This window comes from Scomber japonicus, chromosome 1 (assembly GCF_027409825.1).
Source record: "Scomber japonicus isolate fScoJap1 chromosome 1, fScoJap1.pri, whole genome shotgun sequence".
NCBI classification, from domain to species: domain Eukaryota; kingdom Metazoa; phylum Chordata; class Actinopteri; order Scombriformes; family Scombridae; genus Scomber; species Scomber japonicus.
This window is the reverse complement of record NC_070578.1, coordinates 28,897,301-28,915,152: the sequence shown is the minus strand read 5'-3', so window position 1 is coordinate 28,915,152 and position 17,852 is coordinate 28,897,301. Positions and strand designations below refer to the sequence as shown.

The following is a 17,852-nucleotide window of genomic DNA, read 5'->3' as shown; positions in this document are numbered from 1 at the left end:
TACGCAGAGGCAGAGAAGGTGTTACACGTACTGTAGACCCTCCTCTGAAAAGATTTGTTCTGCATAAGTGATAAAGGCTGATGAAACCAGAGAGCCATGAGATGTTAGTGGGGGTGCTGTCTAGTTTTAGATGATCATTTATGTATGATCATGTTGGTTTATGAGCTTCCTGTGTTGTTGTAAGAGTCCTGCTTTCTTTTCTGTGGTTTGTTAGAGATTTAATTTTTTTTTTCAAACTTCTCTCAGGACAAAGTGACCTTTCTCACCCCTCCATAGCAAGGTGTCAGTTTGACACTTTACAGAACTATCACTGACGCTCAAATAACGTCTGGCACCCTTACTGTGTCATGAAACCAAATTTATGACACCCGACTGGGGCACTCACACATTCTTTCTATTGATTCATCTGAATCAAAAGAAGACCAGGAGGAACACAGACCAGATTAACAAAACTTTCCCTGAAAAAACAGAAAGACTTGATTAGATGTCTCATCAAGTCGGTTATGAGGTGGTCCAATTGGTTTATGAGGAGCCTGGTAGCATATTTTATTTATTTAGCCTTATGTTTGCAGTTTGTTGTGGTGCTTGGTGCTTGGTGCTTGGCTTGGCGTGAACTCAGAAGGCCCTGTGAACATTAAGAGAAGAGTTGTGAATCTTTCTGGGGAGAAAGTCTTAAAATAGCTAGTGTGTACAGAGGCAGCACCACCATGAGACAATGCTCGGGTCAAAGATGAGCCAGTCTCCTCTTCCTTTTTCACTTGTGAAGTAAACATTTCACTCTGCGACACACACCCATGAACTCTCTGACGCCCAAAATATATATCTAGTAACAGTATGACTGGAAGATGTTAGCCTTTCATTAGCGTAGCTGACAAGTGGCAAATATGTTTTTTGACAGAGGGGTTCACAATTTCACAATTTTCATGGTTTATTGACATACATTGGCCTGAGGATATCGCTTTACACCTCATAACACTACATTTTAAAGTCAGAGTCACAGTGTGAGACAAAATTAAACAATATTTCTTCTTTATGTTGTACTATATGAATACAGAACTCTTACAATGGTTGTTTACACATTCACAGCTAACATAAAAAACACACAGGGTGATAAAACCTTTACTTACACACTTCTTAACATGTCTTCTATTATAAACAGCTGATGCAAATCACAGTCTTACAAGAGGGGGGACATTAGACTTTTAACCACCAACAAGCATATTTGATTATTTGGGTGATGAAGTGTTGCCCCGCTGATAAGCCCCATTTACTATCACAGCATGTAGCAATGCCTAGAGGAAGATACATTTTTAATAATAGAATCATTTACTGTAGATTATGTGACATATGTACATAAATTTACATGGTGTCATTTCTGACACAACTATTACGGTTCATGAATATGGTAATTATTTTCTAAACTGCATATTGCTCTCATTAATTAGCTCAGCTTGGCTGCTTCATAGTGCCCCTCCCTCCGTATGCTAGTATGGAAATGATACGAGGTGTCATCATAACGTAGTCTCCAAAATATTGTGTCACAGCACAGATGAAAGAACATTCATAAAAGTAATACAGAAAATGTGGAAAGTCCATATCTTTGTTTCCTCTTATTTATACTGTTGTCAGGATGCATTTTAATGCTGGAGTTACAGTAAAGTGTAGCGACAAGGCAACAATCCAAAATCTGACTCTTGTTTTTCATTTAAATCCTGGGAAACATTTCACCCAAAAGAAAATTAGCTTTCAAGAATCAGGTGGATTTAGGGGGTCATTAGCACCTGAGAAATTTTAAAACAACCTGACAAAATAACCATTTACTTGGACATGAACTTAATCTATCCAGATACTCAGATACTCCTGGTGCTATTAGATTACTTTTTTAATCAACTCTTATGATAGAAATTCCTCCTGACTTGCAGCTAAGTCATTTGTAAGTACCTTCATGTAAGTCACAGGAACATGACTGGTATCACTCTGCTTTCTGGCCTCTTACATAGAGGCTATAAACGCATGGGATATTTATATTTGACCTTCAGTAAAAGAAACATTCAAAAACTGTCACAGTCCAAATTATGTTGTGGTTCTTTGACAGATGTGATGCTCATAATGTGGCTGTTAGGGATGAGATATATCTATTTCATGCATTTGACTAAACACCACAAAGTCCATTTAGTAGCCCTTTTCATCACATTACATGGTCTTCCTCAGTAGATGGAGTTTGTCCGGTAGTCGTGGCATTGTAGATGTTAAATTAGTGCATTAATGCTCACTCAATCTCTGTCTTTGTCATTCACAGGATGGTTTGCGCAGATTGTCAGGAAATGAATACATCTTTTCCACAAAACGTGAGTCTATTCAAAGCGTTCATGAGGAACAACATGAAGTGATATAATGTGTTTTAGACTTCAGTGTATTCTGTCCTACGCATGGAGAAGTACTGAATTACACATTTCTAATCTCCCCCTGTTCATCTGAATTCCTCATTTCTTGTCCCTTCCCTCGCTTACAGAGCCCCATCATATCCCCAGTCACCTGACAACTCCTCTGTCGTTAAATGACATCCCCCCTCGTATCGCCCAGACCATGGAGAACGAGGACTCTTGGGACTTTGACATCTTCAACTTGGAGGCTGCAACCATGAAACGGTAAGGCAGCAGCACATTTACACAGACAAACTGTATTTAATTCATTTTTTTGTGTGGAGTGTGGAAGGAGAGCTTCTGTTAAACTACCATTCTTCCTGCAGACCTTTGACCTACTTGGGCATGAAGATCTTCTCTCGCTTTGGTGTCTGCGAGTTCCTCAACTGCCCTGAGGCCACTTTGCGCTCCTGGCTGCAAGTAATTGAAGCCAACTACCACTCCAGTAACTCCTACCACAACTCTTCACATGCAGCTGATGTCCTGCATGCAACTGCATATTTTCTCTGCAAGGAAAGGGTCAAGGTAAATGGCTAATTCCTTTTTCAGCCTTTGTGTCTGTACAATGTGAACTATATTTTTAGTGATTTTGTGTGTTTGTGATATTAAGCGCCGGTCTCTGCTCAGTCTTGGGTGAAAGGTGTTCCACCTGAGCTTTCGTTATCCTAGAGAGCCGTGGTTTTGCCCAAGTGTGTCAGTGGCTCAGTAAAACTGGTCGAGGGCCTGCACTGGCTAAGCTGATTACCAAACTGTCTATTTCTGATCACAGTAGAGTGATCTTTCATTGGCTTAGCCTGTGAACTGTGAAGTTACATCACCCAAGGTTAATGAGTCCCTGGTAATCTGCAGATAGGTTAGAAGGTCTGTTATGTTGCAAGATTTATTAGAAAAAAGTGGAATTCTTTTCATGATCTGTACACTGTTACTGTGTTTACTCTTTATTTATGAAACTACAGTCCTGTAGAAAACCCAGCAAGCAAGGAATGATGCATGAATATGAGGCCTAGAATAACATATAGCTTTGTACAACTCTTTGTTGTGTAGCTTTGAAATTACATGTTTTAAAAATCAACAGTATATTGTCTATATTCCTATACTGACATTTTTCTGTATCCTGGAAATATTGGGATCCCCTCTAAATGCAGTTAAATTAAGGTGAAATTTAAACATCATAATAATAAATCACAACTGTCTCTCACATTGTAGAGCTACTTTGTGGTTCAACCTTCAGGCTAACTCGATGTGCATCATCGTTTTATCTCCAGTGGGATGTGACATGTCTAGCGAAAGGAACAGACGGTTATGCTATGCGTGTTATGTTCAGCGTTTGGTCCAGTGAATCATTTTGCCTTGCTAATCTGCACCCCTGATAACAAGAAGATCATGGTTGATTTTTCAAGTACAACTACTTTTTTAGTCTCCTACAGCCACATTTTGTCATGTCTTTTGTCCTAACAGCAAAGTTTGGATCCCATTGACGAGGTGGCTGCCCTGATAGCCGCCACTGTGCATGATGTGGACCACCCAGGCCGCACCAACAGCTTCCTGTGCAACGCAGGAAGCGAGCTGGCCATTCTCTACAATGACACAGCTGTGCTAGAAAGCCACCATGCAGCACTGGCCTTCCAGATTTCCACCAGAGACGATAAATGCAACATCTTCAAGAACATTGAAAGGTAGATCATCCTGTACACAATGAACAGGTCACCCCAAAAAACAATGGTATCTTTACTCATCTCAAGTTCAATCAAGTTAAGTAGATTTAGTTTTAATATGTACTTGCATGTCCAAAACAACTGTCAATCAAACATTATGTAATATGTGCTCAAAAGACCAATACTTACCTTGGTTTCTCCAAAGGAAAACTAAGCTAATAGTTTTGACTGACATGATGTTAAGAAGTTAATGACTGAATTTAAGATTTTGGCTGAACTATTATTTATTTTATTCAAAATGCTAAACTAAGTTAAGCTCCTGGCTGTGTGTTTATGTGGAATATGAATGATGACACTAAAAAGTTGACTATTTCTCGCAAACTCTGTTTTATGAGATAAACAAATATACTTTAATGACCAAGTTTAAGAAAAACTCTATTATGTTTGAAGTGCTAAGTGTTTAATTTCTTTACAAAAATAGATTTTGATACCTGGAGTATCATGGGGATGGGCTAAGACTGTGTATGTGCCAATGAAAGCAATATTGTATGTGTTTGTGTGTCTGTGTCTGTGTGTGTGTGTGTGTGTGTGTGCGTGCTTGTGTGTGTGTGTCTGTGAGTCTGTGTCTGTGTCTGTGTCTGTGTGTGTGTGTGTGTGTGTGTGTGTGTGTGTGTGTGTGTGTGTGTGTGTGTGTGTTGACAGCGGTGGGGTAGTAATGTGATTTGAGTCCTAAAGCAGAATAGCTCACATGTGCTGGTCCCCTGAGAGGGGGAAGGTGAACAAAGCATCCATTCATTGCCACTGTCACTGCAGTCAGAGGGGGAAAACTGTTCACACGGGTTTCCATGCTATCTACTACACTGTCATCTCGCTCTCTTCTCTCTTTTTCTCCTCTCCCTGCCTTCCCCTCCTTCACCCATCTGATTTCTGCCCGTCTCTCTCTGTCTCCGTCTCTCTAGGAATGAATATCGAACACTACGTCAGGCCATCATTGATATGGTGCTCGCCACTGAGATGACCAAACATTTTGAACATGTCAACAAATTTGTCAACAGCATCAACAAGCCGCTGGCTGCACTGGAGGAGAATGGGGTGAGATTAACAGGGAAAATGTTTTAGCACATTTTAAAAATGTTTTAATATTTAATACATGTATAGAGGTGTCAGGTTTCATTTTAACATTTTAAATAGATGTGATGACAGGCAGGAGCATTCAGACACCATGTAAACATAACCATTTGTCTTCTCACTCTGTCACACACGGGTGCAGAATCATACCCAGTCCAACAGCATGCAAACAACAATAGTTTAAGAGCATGAGAGATGATGATACTGGTTCAGGGGGCTTGTGGCCTGTTGTTGCCTGGGCACAGATATCTTTGTGGGGAGAGAATTTTACAACTTGGTACCATCTTTCTCGTCTCTGTGTGGAATGCCCAACACAGACATTTAAAAGTTGTCTTGCCTTTTTAAGGCAGGAATGATACGAATAAATGATATGATGAGTGCTTAATCTTTCCTTGACTTTTGTATATTGAATACAACCACTTTTAGTTCAGACATATTATCCATTTAAGTGTTTGCTATTGTAATTAAAGGTAAGTTTAGTTAATAAAAGAACTATTTTGCCTCTTAGTCTTTGTGTCTCATGTACACTGCCATTTCATTGTAAACCTTTAGACCTGAAGCTCGAGATAAAACAGGGGCCTCTCTTATCTTGGCTCAGCAAAATAGACCTTCTGTACTTCTGCTTAACATAATTGTCAGTGAATTCAATCTTGAAATGTACAGATGGCTGCAAATCATGTGACTGTCTGAACCATGCTGTACTCTTTTACATCTAAGTGTTACACAAGCTCATAATGAACTCAACCTAAACGCACACTCTCCTCCTCCTCTATGAAGACAACTAAAACCTTTATCATCTGCTAGTGTCATGCTTGATCTTTCCAGTTGGTTTCATTTACAGACACAGTAAGTTATTTTTAAAGTTGTGTAGCAGCTGCGTGTTGTAGTCTACTTCAGTTTCCTTTGTGCTAATGGTCTGCTTCTGTTTTCAGGGAAACAGTGATGAGGAATCTGTCAAAAGCGTTTTGACTTCCCCCGAGAATCGCATCCTTGTGAAGCGGATGCTGATTAAGTGTGCAGACATCTCCAATCCATGCAGGCCTCAGGAGCTCTGTATAGAATGGGCCGGACGCATCTCAGAGGAGTATTTTGCACAGGTGATTAGTAGTTTGGAGAGATGGATCTAGCAGGCAGCAGCTGCACTGTTTCTTTGTATTTTATGTTTTTTTGTATGTACAATGAGTTCACTTGTGTTGTTGTCTTTGGTACAGACGGACGAGGAGAAGAGACAAGGTCTACCAGTGGTCATGCCTGTGTTTGACAGAAACACATGTAGCATCCCAAAGTCCCAGATTTCCTTCATAGACTACTTCATTACAGACATGTTTGATGCATGGGATGGTAAGACCACACAGCATGATGCAAACACTGGAGACAAATATGCATGCTATCATAAGTTAGGTAGTAAGATTTATTTTGTGAAGAAAACATTTGAAATTATGATATCATAGACAAACAATTAAAATGGACACTTAACATACACAAGGAAATAAGTAAAGGAGACACATGGCATTTGTGCAGTCTGACTATAATGTTTTATATATTGAATATGATGGATGAGAATATGTCCTTTTAATACAGATGTCAAATTAGAAACTGAAAATAAGATCATCTCAAAAATGTATAGTTTTTTATCAGTCATATGTTTTGCAATTACGGTACATTTGTACAGCATATCAGATCGGCTCCAGTACTGACCTTGTTAACCTTTTTTTTGGAAAACCGTATCAGCCAAAACATCTGGAGGGGATCTTTGAGTTTGGGAAAAGAGAGCACTGGTATCAGATAGGTAACAGATATGCACAGATATCTTAAATTGAAGCACCAGAATCAGTATCTGGAGAGAAAACTTTTTTGCATCTGTCTTTTGCAAAATGTATACATAGCGATAGTAGTGCTTATATTTTTTTAAAACACATCTGTGCATTTATCGGTTAAATCTAATATTGAGCCTGCGAAATCCTTTGTACTGTCTCCAGCTTTTGCAGACCTCCCCAATCTTATGCAGCACTTGGACAACAACTTCAAGTACTGGAAAGGCCTGGACGAAAGGAAGCTGCACAGCCTGCGACCGCCTCCAGAGTAGGCGCTGCAGTGTTCGGCCCTGGGACTCAGCGGTCCGGGGCAGGCCTCCTCTCTCCTGCTGGGGCGTCTCTCTCCCTGCCAGCCCAGCCAGCCAAAGGGCCTCCTCGCCTTCACTCTCCTGCTTCTGTAGCACGCCGAGCGTCCACATGTCCGTCCATACAGAAAACACAGAAGTTGACTTTCTGACAGGCAGTTGCAGCAGCAACATTGCTGGCTTTACAACCCTGTCCAATGAGAACTGTGACAAACAGACATGAACACACAGCACTCTTATGAACTTCTCGTGCCTCTCAGGCATTAGCAGTGTAGCTGGTCAAGTGACATGACTGAGAGAGGGTCCTTACAGGCCTCCTGGCTAAGCATCCGTCCCTTATTTACCACGTGGGCTCTTCTGTCTGCTTGTGAAGCTGACGTTGCTGTTTGAGTAAAAACTGCTTGTTTACTGAAGGAGCGAGCAACACTGGAGGAGTGGATGGACGTGAGGTCTGGATATGAAGGTGTTCAATCCACATCAGGCCATATAATCACCTCTGACCTCCATCCCTGTGCTCACAGCAAGGCAGGACTGCTCTTTTTGCCTCTGGAGGCCGCACCAGAAAAGAACACTCCACTGCGTTTTTTTTGTTGGTTTTTTTTTTGGCAATATTTTCATGTGTCCTTCAGAAACACATCCAAGTTGACACGTAGCTGTCATAAAAGACATGTGGGAGGGGATGCTTTTCTTTTGGGTCAGGGAGCGGGTCTTTATTGTAGGCCACTGCTGAGAGACAAAAACCTCAACATCATGATCATAGGTAACTAATTACAGATGATTTGGTATGTTATTTTTTCTTAGATGTTCCATATTTTCTATATTAAAATTCATAAATGAATTAGTTAATAAATAAGAACAAAATGAATTTTAAAAGAGAGAGAAAAGCCAAAGCTGATGAAGACAAATACTACTATAACTCTCAAAAAATTCACAATTATTATTCATATGAAGCATTACCATATTAAACATTTTTATTTTCTTATCAAAAGTACAGTACCAGTTTGAATGAACACTTTTGTATTGCACTGTAAACAATATTAGAAATGTCTACGTCTCAGTGATTTGTCCAGGGATGGGATGTTGCATTGGAGAATAAGCTGTTATTGTTGATCATCAGGAGTTTGTGTGTGTGTATGTGTGGGTGTGTTTGGGCTGTAGGTGTGGGTGCGTGGGTGTATTCATTGTTGCAACAATCCCTTACTCTTGGTTTAATGCTGTAAACCGCTTGACATTTGACAACAGCAGAAATATGTGAAAACATTTTGGACTTGAAAATTTTTTCTCCCAGAAATTTTTGTATCTGGTTTATCCTACTGAAAAGACTGCCTTATTTTATACAATATTTATACAGTACATCCCACTGTGCAACTGCAACGGACATCTGGAGTTTTTATTATAACATAGTCAGAAGGTTATGTTCAAGTAAATCTCAATATTTTTATAGACAATGAATTTTACACTGGATTTGCAGCAAATGAGATCAACCATTTTAGCTATCTGAATACCTGTGAATTGGATGGTCACACAGAGCATGTATACAGAGAACTAAATGGTTAAGAAGGATGTGGATCGCAGAGTTGTCTATCACTGTCTTTAAGCAGTCTCCTAGAGGCCAGCTTGCATTGATTTTGATCAAACATCATTCTATTTTGGCCACTTGTCCAACATCCTTATGCACAGACCCAGGGAACAGCGTTTTGTTCAAGGTTGGTTTCAGATTAGGATACTAATATATGTCAAAGATTGTTGCTTATTAAGAATATTTCCTCTTTAAACAGTATATAAATGCCATAACAGCTAAGCAAATGGTGGTTAATAAGATGTATTGACCATGGTTATCTTTGTTTCTCTCTTATGACAGAATTGTACACTCAATCAGGGGATTTGTTTCTTCCTTCTGATTCACATCTTGGTCTGAAGGCACGGAAAAAAAATAGAAACTATTCAATGAAAAATAAAATAATGTCAATTATACGTTTGCAGTTTATTTCCTGACATGATTCAAAGCCTGTCCTCACACTATTGTTGTCTTTGCTGTATTGTTGTATCTTTTTTCACTCAATCTTTATTCATGTACAATGTGACTTATATGTTAAAAATGTGTCTGTTTAGTCTGGAGAGATAAGAAAGTTTGACTGGATGGTTTTTTTTTTAGTTTTATGCAGGGAGGCAAAAAAAATGACAGCTCTGACTATAAGGCAGCTGGCTGAGACCCTGCAGCGTGGACACACCTACCCTTAAAAGGACAATAGCAAAATGAAACTCATTCTCTTTATCATTGAGATGGCACATTGAACACATCTGCTTTTCTTCTTCCAAACTGATACACTGTCAAGTTTCAACACTGAGTGCTGGGACACAGTGTTACTTATCTCCTCCTTGTCACTTCTCATTTATTATTAAACAAGACTAAGAGTCTACATCCACCCCAGCAGCTCTGTGACACTGTACTTGGGCACAGCGATGCTTTGAGCTAAATGCTAACATGCTCAGAATGACAATAATAAATGCTGATGTTTAGCAGCTAATAGTCACCATGTTTACCATCTTATTTCACCCCTTAACATAAAGAAGAGCTGTGGCTGATGGGAGCCATTCTTTTTTATAGGAGTTTGGTAACAAGTTAGGATACTGGGCAAAAATAACATTTGTACCTGCTGGTGGCGCTAGAGGAACAGTCAGATTATCACCACAGTCATTAACATAAATGCTCTGTGTACCATGGATATATGTGCCAAATGCTGTGCCACACCATATGGTAGATGTGGAGATATTTCACACGATATGTGAGGTGGTGCTGGGTGAAACGTCATCCGAGTCATTAGGATTCATCCTCCGGGGACTGTGAATGTTTCTACAAAATTTCACAGCAATCCATCCAATATTTGTTGAGATATTTCAGTCTGCACCAAAGACTGACAGACCAACATTTACATCCCTAGAGCATGGTTAAAAATATTTATTTTGTCTTTTTTTTTTTTTTTTTTTGAAAGAGCAAAGAATAAAACAGACTGCTTTTGTTCCCTCCCAAACAGACACATATGAGTGTTTTGTTTTCTGATCTGACACCTCTAATGGCAGAATGACATCATGTGTCTGTGCCCTCCAAACCATTACAAATGACAATTGCATAAATGATTCATATGAGTGTTTTTTGATCTTCCATGATTAAGGTTGTAGTTAGGTTTAGGCACGGAAACTACTGGTTTGGACTAAGAACCTATTTAGTTAAAAAAACAATCGTATGGTCATGGTTACAGGAAGACTGACTGTTGGTAGGAAATGGGAAACAAACTGTGGTTCACCAAGTTCAAATCATGTTCATCCCTCCACCACAACGTCCTCTCTACAAGGTTTTGCTGTGCTAAAGACAACATTGTGCAACTTCTATCTTTGTTCCTGACAGGGATGTTTTGGTTCCTGACAGACAAGTAAATAATTCACACTGCTGCTAGAGGTCTCTGTCAACAGAGATCCTATTTTCTAATATTTGTTAAAGTCAGACACTATTGGTTGACTTGTTAAACACCACAAACAACAATGCAAATTAGTCCATTATCATTTCATCTCCAACTATTTATTTAATAAACATTTGTTGTCAATAAATAAACCAAATCAAAACAAAAGTTTAACAATGGAAACTCTGAAATGCATGTCTGCCAGAGCCGACCGGAGATTTCACCAGAACAGTCTGTTATGTGGTCTTCAATTGAAGTGAATAGGAGACACAGCAAATAGTTGACCTTTAATGGGGGCCCATCAGCTCATTTTTGCCCCATGCAGGCCCCCCTAGCAGGCTAATACAGCAATAGTCATGAACAGCTTTTGGGATTTTTCTATATTTATCATGAGTGGTGGAAGAAATACTCAGATCCTTTACAGAAGAAAAAGCCTTGCATGAAACATCCTACTTAAGTAAAAGTACATATGTATTAGCAGCAAAATGTAGTTAAAGTATTACAGTAATAGTAGTGGTTTGGTCCCTCTGACTGACATATTATTATATATGACATCTTTAGATTGTTAAAAGTGAAGCATGAGTGTGTAAACTGCTGTAGCTGCTGGAGGTGGAGCTGGTTTCAGCTACTTTTTATATAGTTAGCTTTAGTCCAGTGACTCCCAACATAAGGACTGGAAGCATCAGTGTCTAAGTAGCATGTTACTGTTGTAACTGCTGCAGGTGGAGCTAGTGTCAATTACTTTATATACAGTTAGCTAGTTTACTTCAGTGTTCTCCAATCTAGGGGTCGCTTTCTACCACTGCTTACAGTCTTCATTAAGCCTCTCAATTTGGAATTTAATGTTCCTATACTGTGGTCTATCGTGTATAAATCAGGATCCTTTGTTTACTAATGTGTGATATTATCTACACTAATAGTATACAATAAAGATATTTTTTGGAAAAAGTCTTGCATGGGCTTAATTGGCCCATTTGTGAAGATATTCTGGCAAAACCTTTGTGAAATCTTTATGTAGATCCTCATCCCCCCTGGCAATAATTTATAGTTGTAATGTACATTTTATTTTACATATACATTTACTTTTCTCTGTATTTGTTATATGAACCCAGAATGTGTATGTTTTTTAATGTTGTGTACATATAAACATTTTCCCTTTTTTTGTCAATAAAAAAAGTCTTTATTTATCCTTACTATTACTGTAGACAATATCACACATTAGTAAACAAAAGATTCTGATTTATACAAGATAAAATGCAGTGTAGGAACAATACATTCCAAATTGAGAAGCTTAATGAAGATTGTAAGCAGCGGTGGAAAGTACATTTACTTAAGTACTCTGTACTTCAACACAATCAAATGTAATACGTTATTTTAGTTTGATTAAGTAATTGAAATACTTACATTACTCATTACATTTTAAATAGAGTAACTAATCTGTAACCTATTACATTTCCAAAGTAACCTTCTCAACCCTGGTTACATGTAGCTAGTTAAGTACTCCCCCAACACTGTTTTATTAGTGATTTATTGGTGATTTGTTGGTGATTATCGATAACACCCATTAAACTCCTCTACATGGTACTGGCTACATAACCAGGGAAACAATCACATTTTTCAAAAAATACAGTTTGTTTTCATTGCCTTACTGTTTTTAATGTGCTTAACTGTGGTGCAATATTGATTTAGTTCATATCGTTTCTTCTTCTACACCACAGAAGTCACAAGAGTATTCAACAATATCTATTCTAAAGCTCTCTTCCTTTTTACTGGATATAAATGGTTCCTTAACTTTATTATTAAGAGCAGCTCAGCCTCCGTCACACTCTGCGACCCGACGTCAGAAGAAGTCGCCGCAGAAAGCAGATCGATGGCTGCCGTTGTCCCGCAGCAACTACACTAGAAACTCATTTAATTTAACTTGTATATTTCAGTTGAGTGGTGCTATGTCTTCGGGAATGACTGGACAAACACCGTAAGTTTTGTGTGTAGTTTTTCCTAGCTGTGAATAAACTTGAGTAACGGTATTTTTATATATATACATGTTATATATCGGAACAGCAAAGCTAACATGGTCGTGGCCTGCTAATGTTGGTGCATGTTAGCCTGCATGTGTACGCTTTAAAGCCACGGCGAATGAGGCTATTGAGTGTGAGAGTATCGTATCAAAGTAGTGGAGCATTCTAAGTTATCCCTAAAAGTTTTAAATTGTTATATTAGTCATTTTAAAAGTAAACCCTAAACAGGAGAGTAACTTTCCAACTCAGCTAACTAGCTACCTTAAGCTGTTGTTAGCCTAGCCGAGAAAATAAACAGGCTAACACTGCAACGCCAGCTTTAATTTAACACTAAATACAAAACAGTGACCATAATGATGAGATAATATCTTTACAAAGGTGTTTTAAAAAGTCGTGTAATTTAGGATTGATTACAATAAACCGCGGTTATACCTAAAGTTGGATGTTGAATAGTGTTTCCTTTTTTATATTTACATTATGAACTATATTTAAAGTAAAGGACAAACTGAGAATGCAGGCCATTATATGCCCACATGAGCCCCTCCATTTTCCACAGTTGGATTAATAGTAATGAGGTTTGGACTGTCTGAGTAAAACCCAAATGTTATGACTGGAAGGAAAGTGTTGGCTGCTGAATTATATTATAATATATACCCTTTTGTCTGTAGTTAACTGTGGAAAGAGACAGAAGCTCAAAGTTTGACATAGTGCTCTCTTAATATGTTGAATTTATACTTTCTGTCTGATGTTTCTCAATCATTAAATCATTAAAATACTATTAAAAGTATTACATGGACTCAGTCAGAAGCATTGGACTGTTATCATGATGGCATCTCATCACTTATCCAAGGCTCAACTAAGTCTACTACATTACTTTGTTTAGATGTAGAAGTCCATGTCTGATATTATGAATATGAATTATTAACTGTATTATTATTGACTGTTGTGCTTTAATGTTGTGTTTCAGGTGCCTAACCAGCCGATGGGATCAGCCAGCCCAACCTAAACAGAGTGTAGATGTAAAGCAGCAGAGGAGTAGTGAAAACACAGCGCATCATGTCTCTTTATCGGGAGTTGTCAGCACGGCTGCTTCCAACAGTACAGTTTCCCAGCCACTACAAAAAGGAGCACAGTCCTCGATACCCGATGCAGAAAGGCCAGCCCCTCAGGGAGGAGTTGAAATGGCTGCAGCCATGGCTGCCAAAATAAATGCCATGTTAATGGCAAAAGGAAAATTATTGACTCCTCCACCATTACTGGCAAAGGTGTGCATAGTTTAAAAATCATGTGAACCTTGTTTGCCTTGAGTATGCATTTATTAAAGTGTTTATAGTGACTCTTGTTTTTTCACATTTTTCAGACTCCTCCAAGTGCGCCAGTGTCAACCACTTCAGAAGAGATGGTTGTCACAGAGGTAGACATAAATGATGTTCCACTAAACTGCAGGGACCTTCTTACTAAAGGCAAAACACAGGAGGAGGTGCGTGTAAAGTAGTCAAGGCAGTGTAACAATTGAAAAGAAACAAGTCTTAGATACATATATTCTCATTATGATAGTAAAATGCATCTAAAGTTTGAATCATATTGTCTCCCTTTTCCAGATTCGACAGTTTAGTGGGGCAGTGGTCTCAACAAAAGGTCATTACATGGCTGACACCGAAAAGGGAAAAGTAGGGTATGTATTCTGACATTATCATCAGTTATCCTTTTAGTGGAATCGGACCATAGATTTCTGTTCATACTGTTAGTGATCTGTATCGGGGGTCTGTTTTTAAGGGGGCACCCATCATCAGCCAACCCTCCTTCACATATGACATGAATTTTTGAGTGCTTTAATGATGATGGGAAAAATAAAATATGTTTTCAGTAGTGCAGAAATTATGTGTTGTTCATGACATTTCTAATTTGCTTTCTTTTAGACAAAGACCTTTGTATTTGCATGTCCAGGGGAAGAACCAAGACCAGGTCAATAGTAAGTAGCACTTCATTATATTTCTGCTATCTACTGAGGCTGGAGTTATTATCTTTATCTAATGTGATTCTGAAATATTTTAAGGTTAGTCAAAAGATTTGTCTTCTCTGTCATCTTAGAAGCTGTATTGAGAATAAAGGAGATCATCTCTGAGGACGTATTGAGGGCCTCCGCAGCATCAGGAGGTCAACAGATACCAGTCATGCCTCCACTCACAATCTACCCTCAGCCCCCTCGGCCTGTCATTCCCACACCTGTGCCACGGATGCCCAACACTAACGCAGTGCCAGGACAGGGACATCGGCCTGCAGCTCCTCATTCAGGAGTAGGTGGACATGATTTTAACTATGCTGAAAACAAGTAGTGAAATCTGTGCAGGGGGTTTAATATCAAAATGTTACCATGCACCATTCATGACTGCATATGTTTAATTAGTTCAGTTTTCTGCACTTGATGCCTCATGGTGTCAAGATTATGATTTCTAAATGGAGGTAAAAGAAAGTGAAGCAAATGAAGACCATGTTGCTTTCACTGATACTCACCTCCCAGATTAAGTGGCAGTGAGAACATCCCTGGTGTAAAGGGAAGACCCTTGGGATCCTGCATCTGCTGACAAAATGTTTCTAATTCTAGTCAAACTTGTCTTAGATTCAATGAACAACCTAAAAGTTAATCTTATATTAATAAGATCACATTTTCTCTGATCCTCCAGAGTTTTGTGCACACAAAGATTTTTGTCGGTCTGGACCAGGCGTTGCCCTCGTTCAACGTGAATGAAAAGGTTGAGGGTCCTGGAGGTTCATACCTGAGTCACATCCAGACGGAGACGGGGGCCCGAGTCTTCCTCAGGGGAAAAACTTCTGGCTACATTGAACAAGCATCAAAACGAGAGTCTTTTGAGCCTCTTTATGTCTATATCAGGTAATGCAGCATAATATAATATCTGAGTGTTTGGCTGTGTGTTTGCTGTCAACTAAGTCTGTACTTGAATATTCACGAATTGAAGCAAAGAAAGAGAAGTTTAACTAAGTTTCCATTAAGATCTGGTTCTGTTAAAGTCAGTAAAACAGAACCACATGAAGGGGATTTGATTTTAGCTTGATTGGGTAGCTAAAATGATTAGCTTCCCACAGAATAGGAAACAACTTAAGGTGTATGAAAGTTTTTTGTTTCAGTAAATGAAACTAGCTGGTTTCAGTTTTATGTTAATTTGTGATGGAACCAGCTACTTAAGAACCCTGCTTGCATATGAAACCACTTTCCTTTTTGCTCTCTGTTAGTCTTTTCCTGAGACTGTCTCATCCTGTTTAACAATGACCCTTTGTGTGTTTCAGCCACCCAAATGCAGCTGGGCTGGAGGCAGCAAAGAAACTCACAGAGTCTCTGCTGGAAACTGTAAGTTCATGGTATTGTTGCCACATATTAAGTTGTGAAGTTATTCTAAATTGAATGAGAGCCTAATGGGAGGTTTAAGAAGGTGAAACTATTAAAGCATATAGTTGTCACTGATACCCACCTCCAAAAGTGAAAGTGGTAGTGTGAACCACCTGATCTCTAGAGATAGGTTTTGAGTGCTCTGCACCTACCCACAATGCTATTCAACTGTTAAAAATATAACTGCTCAGCCTTTGTGTACTGTAATCTTCACAGTGTTTCTTTTCTCTCATTCTCCAGGTGAGAGCAGAACATGCCCGCATGGTGTCGATGTACACGGCCACTGGCTCAACACAACGTGAGTATGCTTTACATCTCTGAAATGAACAGGCAAATTCCAACAGGGTGAACAAATATCAGGCACTAGCTGACTGCATTCTTCTTGTGGTAATTAATCCTCTCTTGACGTCTTTAGTGGCTCAACAATAGGTTGAAATAGTAGGTCACAGTTGTCAAACACCCTTGTTATTGATCCATGTGATATAAGCTATTAACTCCACGTTCTATACTTTCATTTCAGCATACGCAGCACATGGATTTCCACCTAATAGCAATTACTCTAGCCAGGGGTCCTGGTATAACTACCCAGCAAATGGGTATGCTGGCGGCTATTCAGCGTACCCAGGAGCCGGTGGTTATTGGAGTAATGCAAATGGTCCCCCAAGTCATTCTAACATGTCGACAAACCCTCCATCTTCTCAGGCAATGGTTCAGTATCCGGTGTGTCCAAGGAAACCGCATCCGTATCTCGTCCAGGTAAACACCAAAAAATCAAGGCTGTCTCTACTTGTTTGCAGTATTCGTATTTATATGTTTTTAATTTTGTCAATTGATTGTTTAGATTGCAAAGTGCTAAAAAATACTTTTGCATTTCTTAGGTTTGATTTTGGTCTCATCAGCAACCAAGAACACCAATTACAAATTTTATAATGACAGAGAAAAAGGAGAGCAAACAAAAAAAATGTTTGATAATATTTAGTTAATCCTTTTAATAGATTGGTGAGTTATGAGTTTAAACAACACTAAAATCTTCTCAAACACATCACAATCTTAATCAAAGTTAATATTTGCAAGGTCGTATCCATTTTAAATCAAGGCACATCAAATCTGTCAAGGCTGTTGAAGTTTTATTTATTTTAGGTTTTTAAGTCCTGCTCCATCATCAGTATGTGTGTGTGTGTGTGTGTGTGTGTCTGGGGGTTTTTTCTGCTTAAGGATCCTGGCAGCAGAGAAACTGTGGAAACTGAAGGATCTTTAAACACCCCCCCTGACTCAGGAAGTCCCAAACATCATTTTCAGGAGGCAGCTGAAGAAGAACAGGTGAGCTGAAGAGTTTACCTGCACATAACACTGACAGATGATTCTGGCTGTTAAAAAGTGATTGAGAGACGCACATCACTACGAAACCCAGTTTATTTTGAACTTATGCGCTCTCCTCTCTCTCGCATATTTTCCAAACTAGTAGAGTAGTGAGTAGATGAATTATTGGTAAAAGATCTAATTACCATCCCTAATACAGCTAGCCGTAAAACAAAGCCAAGCAGTGTTTTTTGATGAGATTAAAGCAGATTCTTTGTATTAGTCTGTATGGAAGTTCCCGATATCAACAATCGATGCTTAAAGCCCTTCAGACACCGTTAAATAC

The 17,852-nt window shown here is 39.0% G+C and overlaps 2 protein-coding genes across 3 annotated transcripts in view; both read left to right on the top strand.

The window, feature by feature from the left end:
• pde8a (phosphodiesterase 8A) overlaps window positions 1–9,298 on the top strand; it is a 43,716-nt gene extending 34,418 nt beyond the window's left edge. The window contains exons 15-22 of the mRNA XM_053317731.1: window positions 2,300–2,348; window positions 2,513–2,648; window positions 2,750–2,948; window positions 3,882–4,099; window positions 5,038–5,170; window positions 6,139–6,303; window positions 6,418–6,547; window positions 7,186–9,298. Coding sequence (XP_053173706.1) covers window positions 2,300–2,348; window positions 2,513–2,648; window positions 2,750–2,948; window positions 3,882–4,099; window positions 5,038–5,170; window positions 6,139–6,303; window positions 6,418–6,547; window positions 7,186–7,292 — 1,137 coding nt within the window. The 3' untranslated portion in view covers window positions 7,293–9,298. The remainder of the gene's footprint in view (window positions 1–2,299; window positions 2,349–2,512; window positions 2,649–2,749; window positions 2,949–3,881; window positions 4,100–5,037; window positions 5,171–6,138; window positions 6,304–6,417; window positions 6,548–7,185) is intronic.
• Window positions 9,299–12,643: 3,345 nt separating this feature from the next.
• Window positions 12,644–17,852, top strand: part of LOC128361386 (KH homology domain-containing protein 4-like) — an 8,450-nt gene continuing 3,241 nt past the window's right edge. Inside the window, exons 1-11 of one of the 2 annotated variants that reach the window (XM_053321831.1) lie at window positions 12,644–12,758; window positions 13,769–14,066; window positions 14,162–14,281; window positions 14,403–14,476; window positions 14,721–14,773; window positions 14,893–15,098; window positions 15,486–15,694; window positions 16,108–16,168; window positions 16,448–16,505; window positions 16,728–16,963; window positions 17,423–17,527. In XM_053321831.1, coding sequence (XP_053177806.1) covers window positions 12,730–12,758; window positions 13,769–14,066; window positions 14,162–14,281; window positions 14,403–14,476; window positions 14,721–14,773; window positions 14,893–15,098; window positions 15,486–15,694; window positions 16,108–16,168; window positions 16,448–16,505; window positions 16,728–16,963; window positions 17,423–17,527 — 1,449 coding nt within the window. In that variant the 5' untranslated portion in view covers window positions 12,644–12,729. The remainder of the gene's footprint in view (window positions 12,759–13,768; window positions 14,067–14,161; window positions 14,282–14,402; window positions 14,477–14,720; window positions 14,774–14,892; window positions 15,099–15,485; window positions 15,695–16,107; window positions 16,169–16,447; window positions 16,506–16,727; window positions 16,964–17,422; window positions 17,528–17,852) is intronic. The other variant, XM_053321838.1, reaches the window with a different exon arrangement.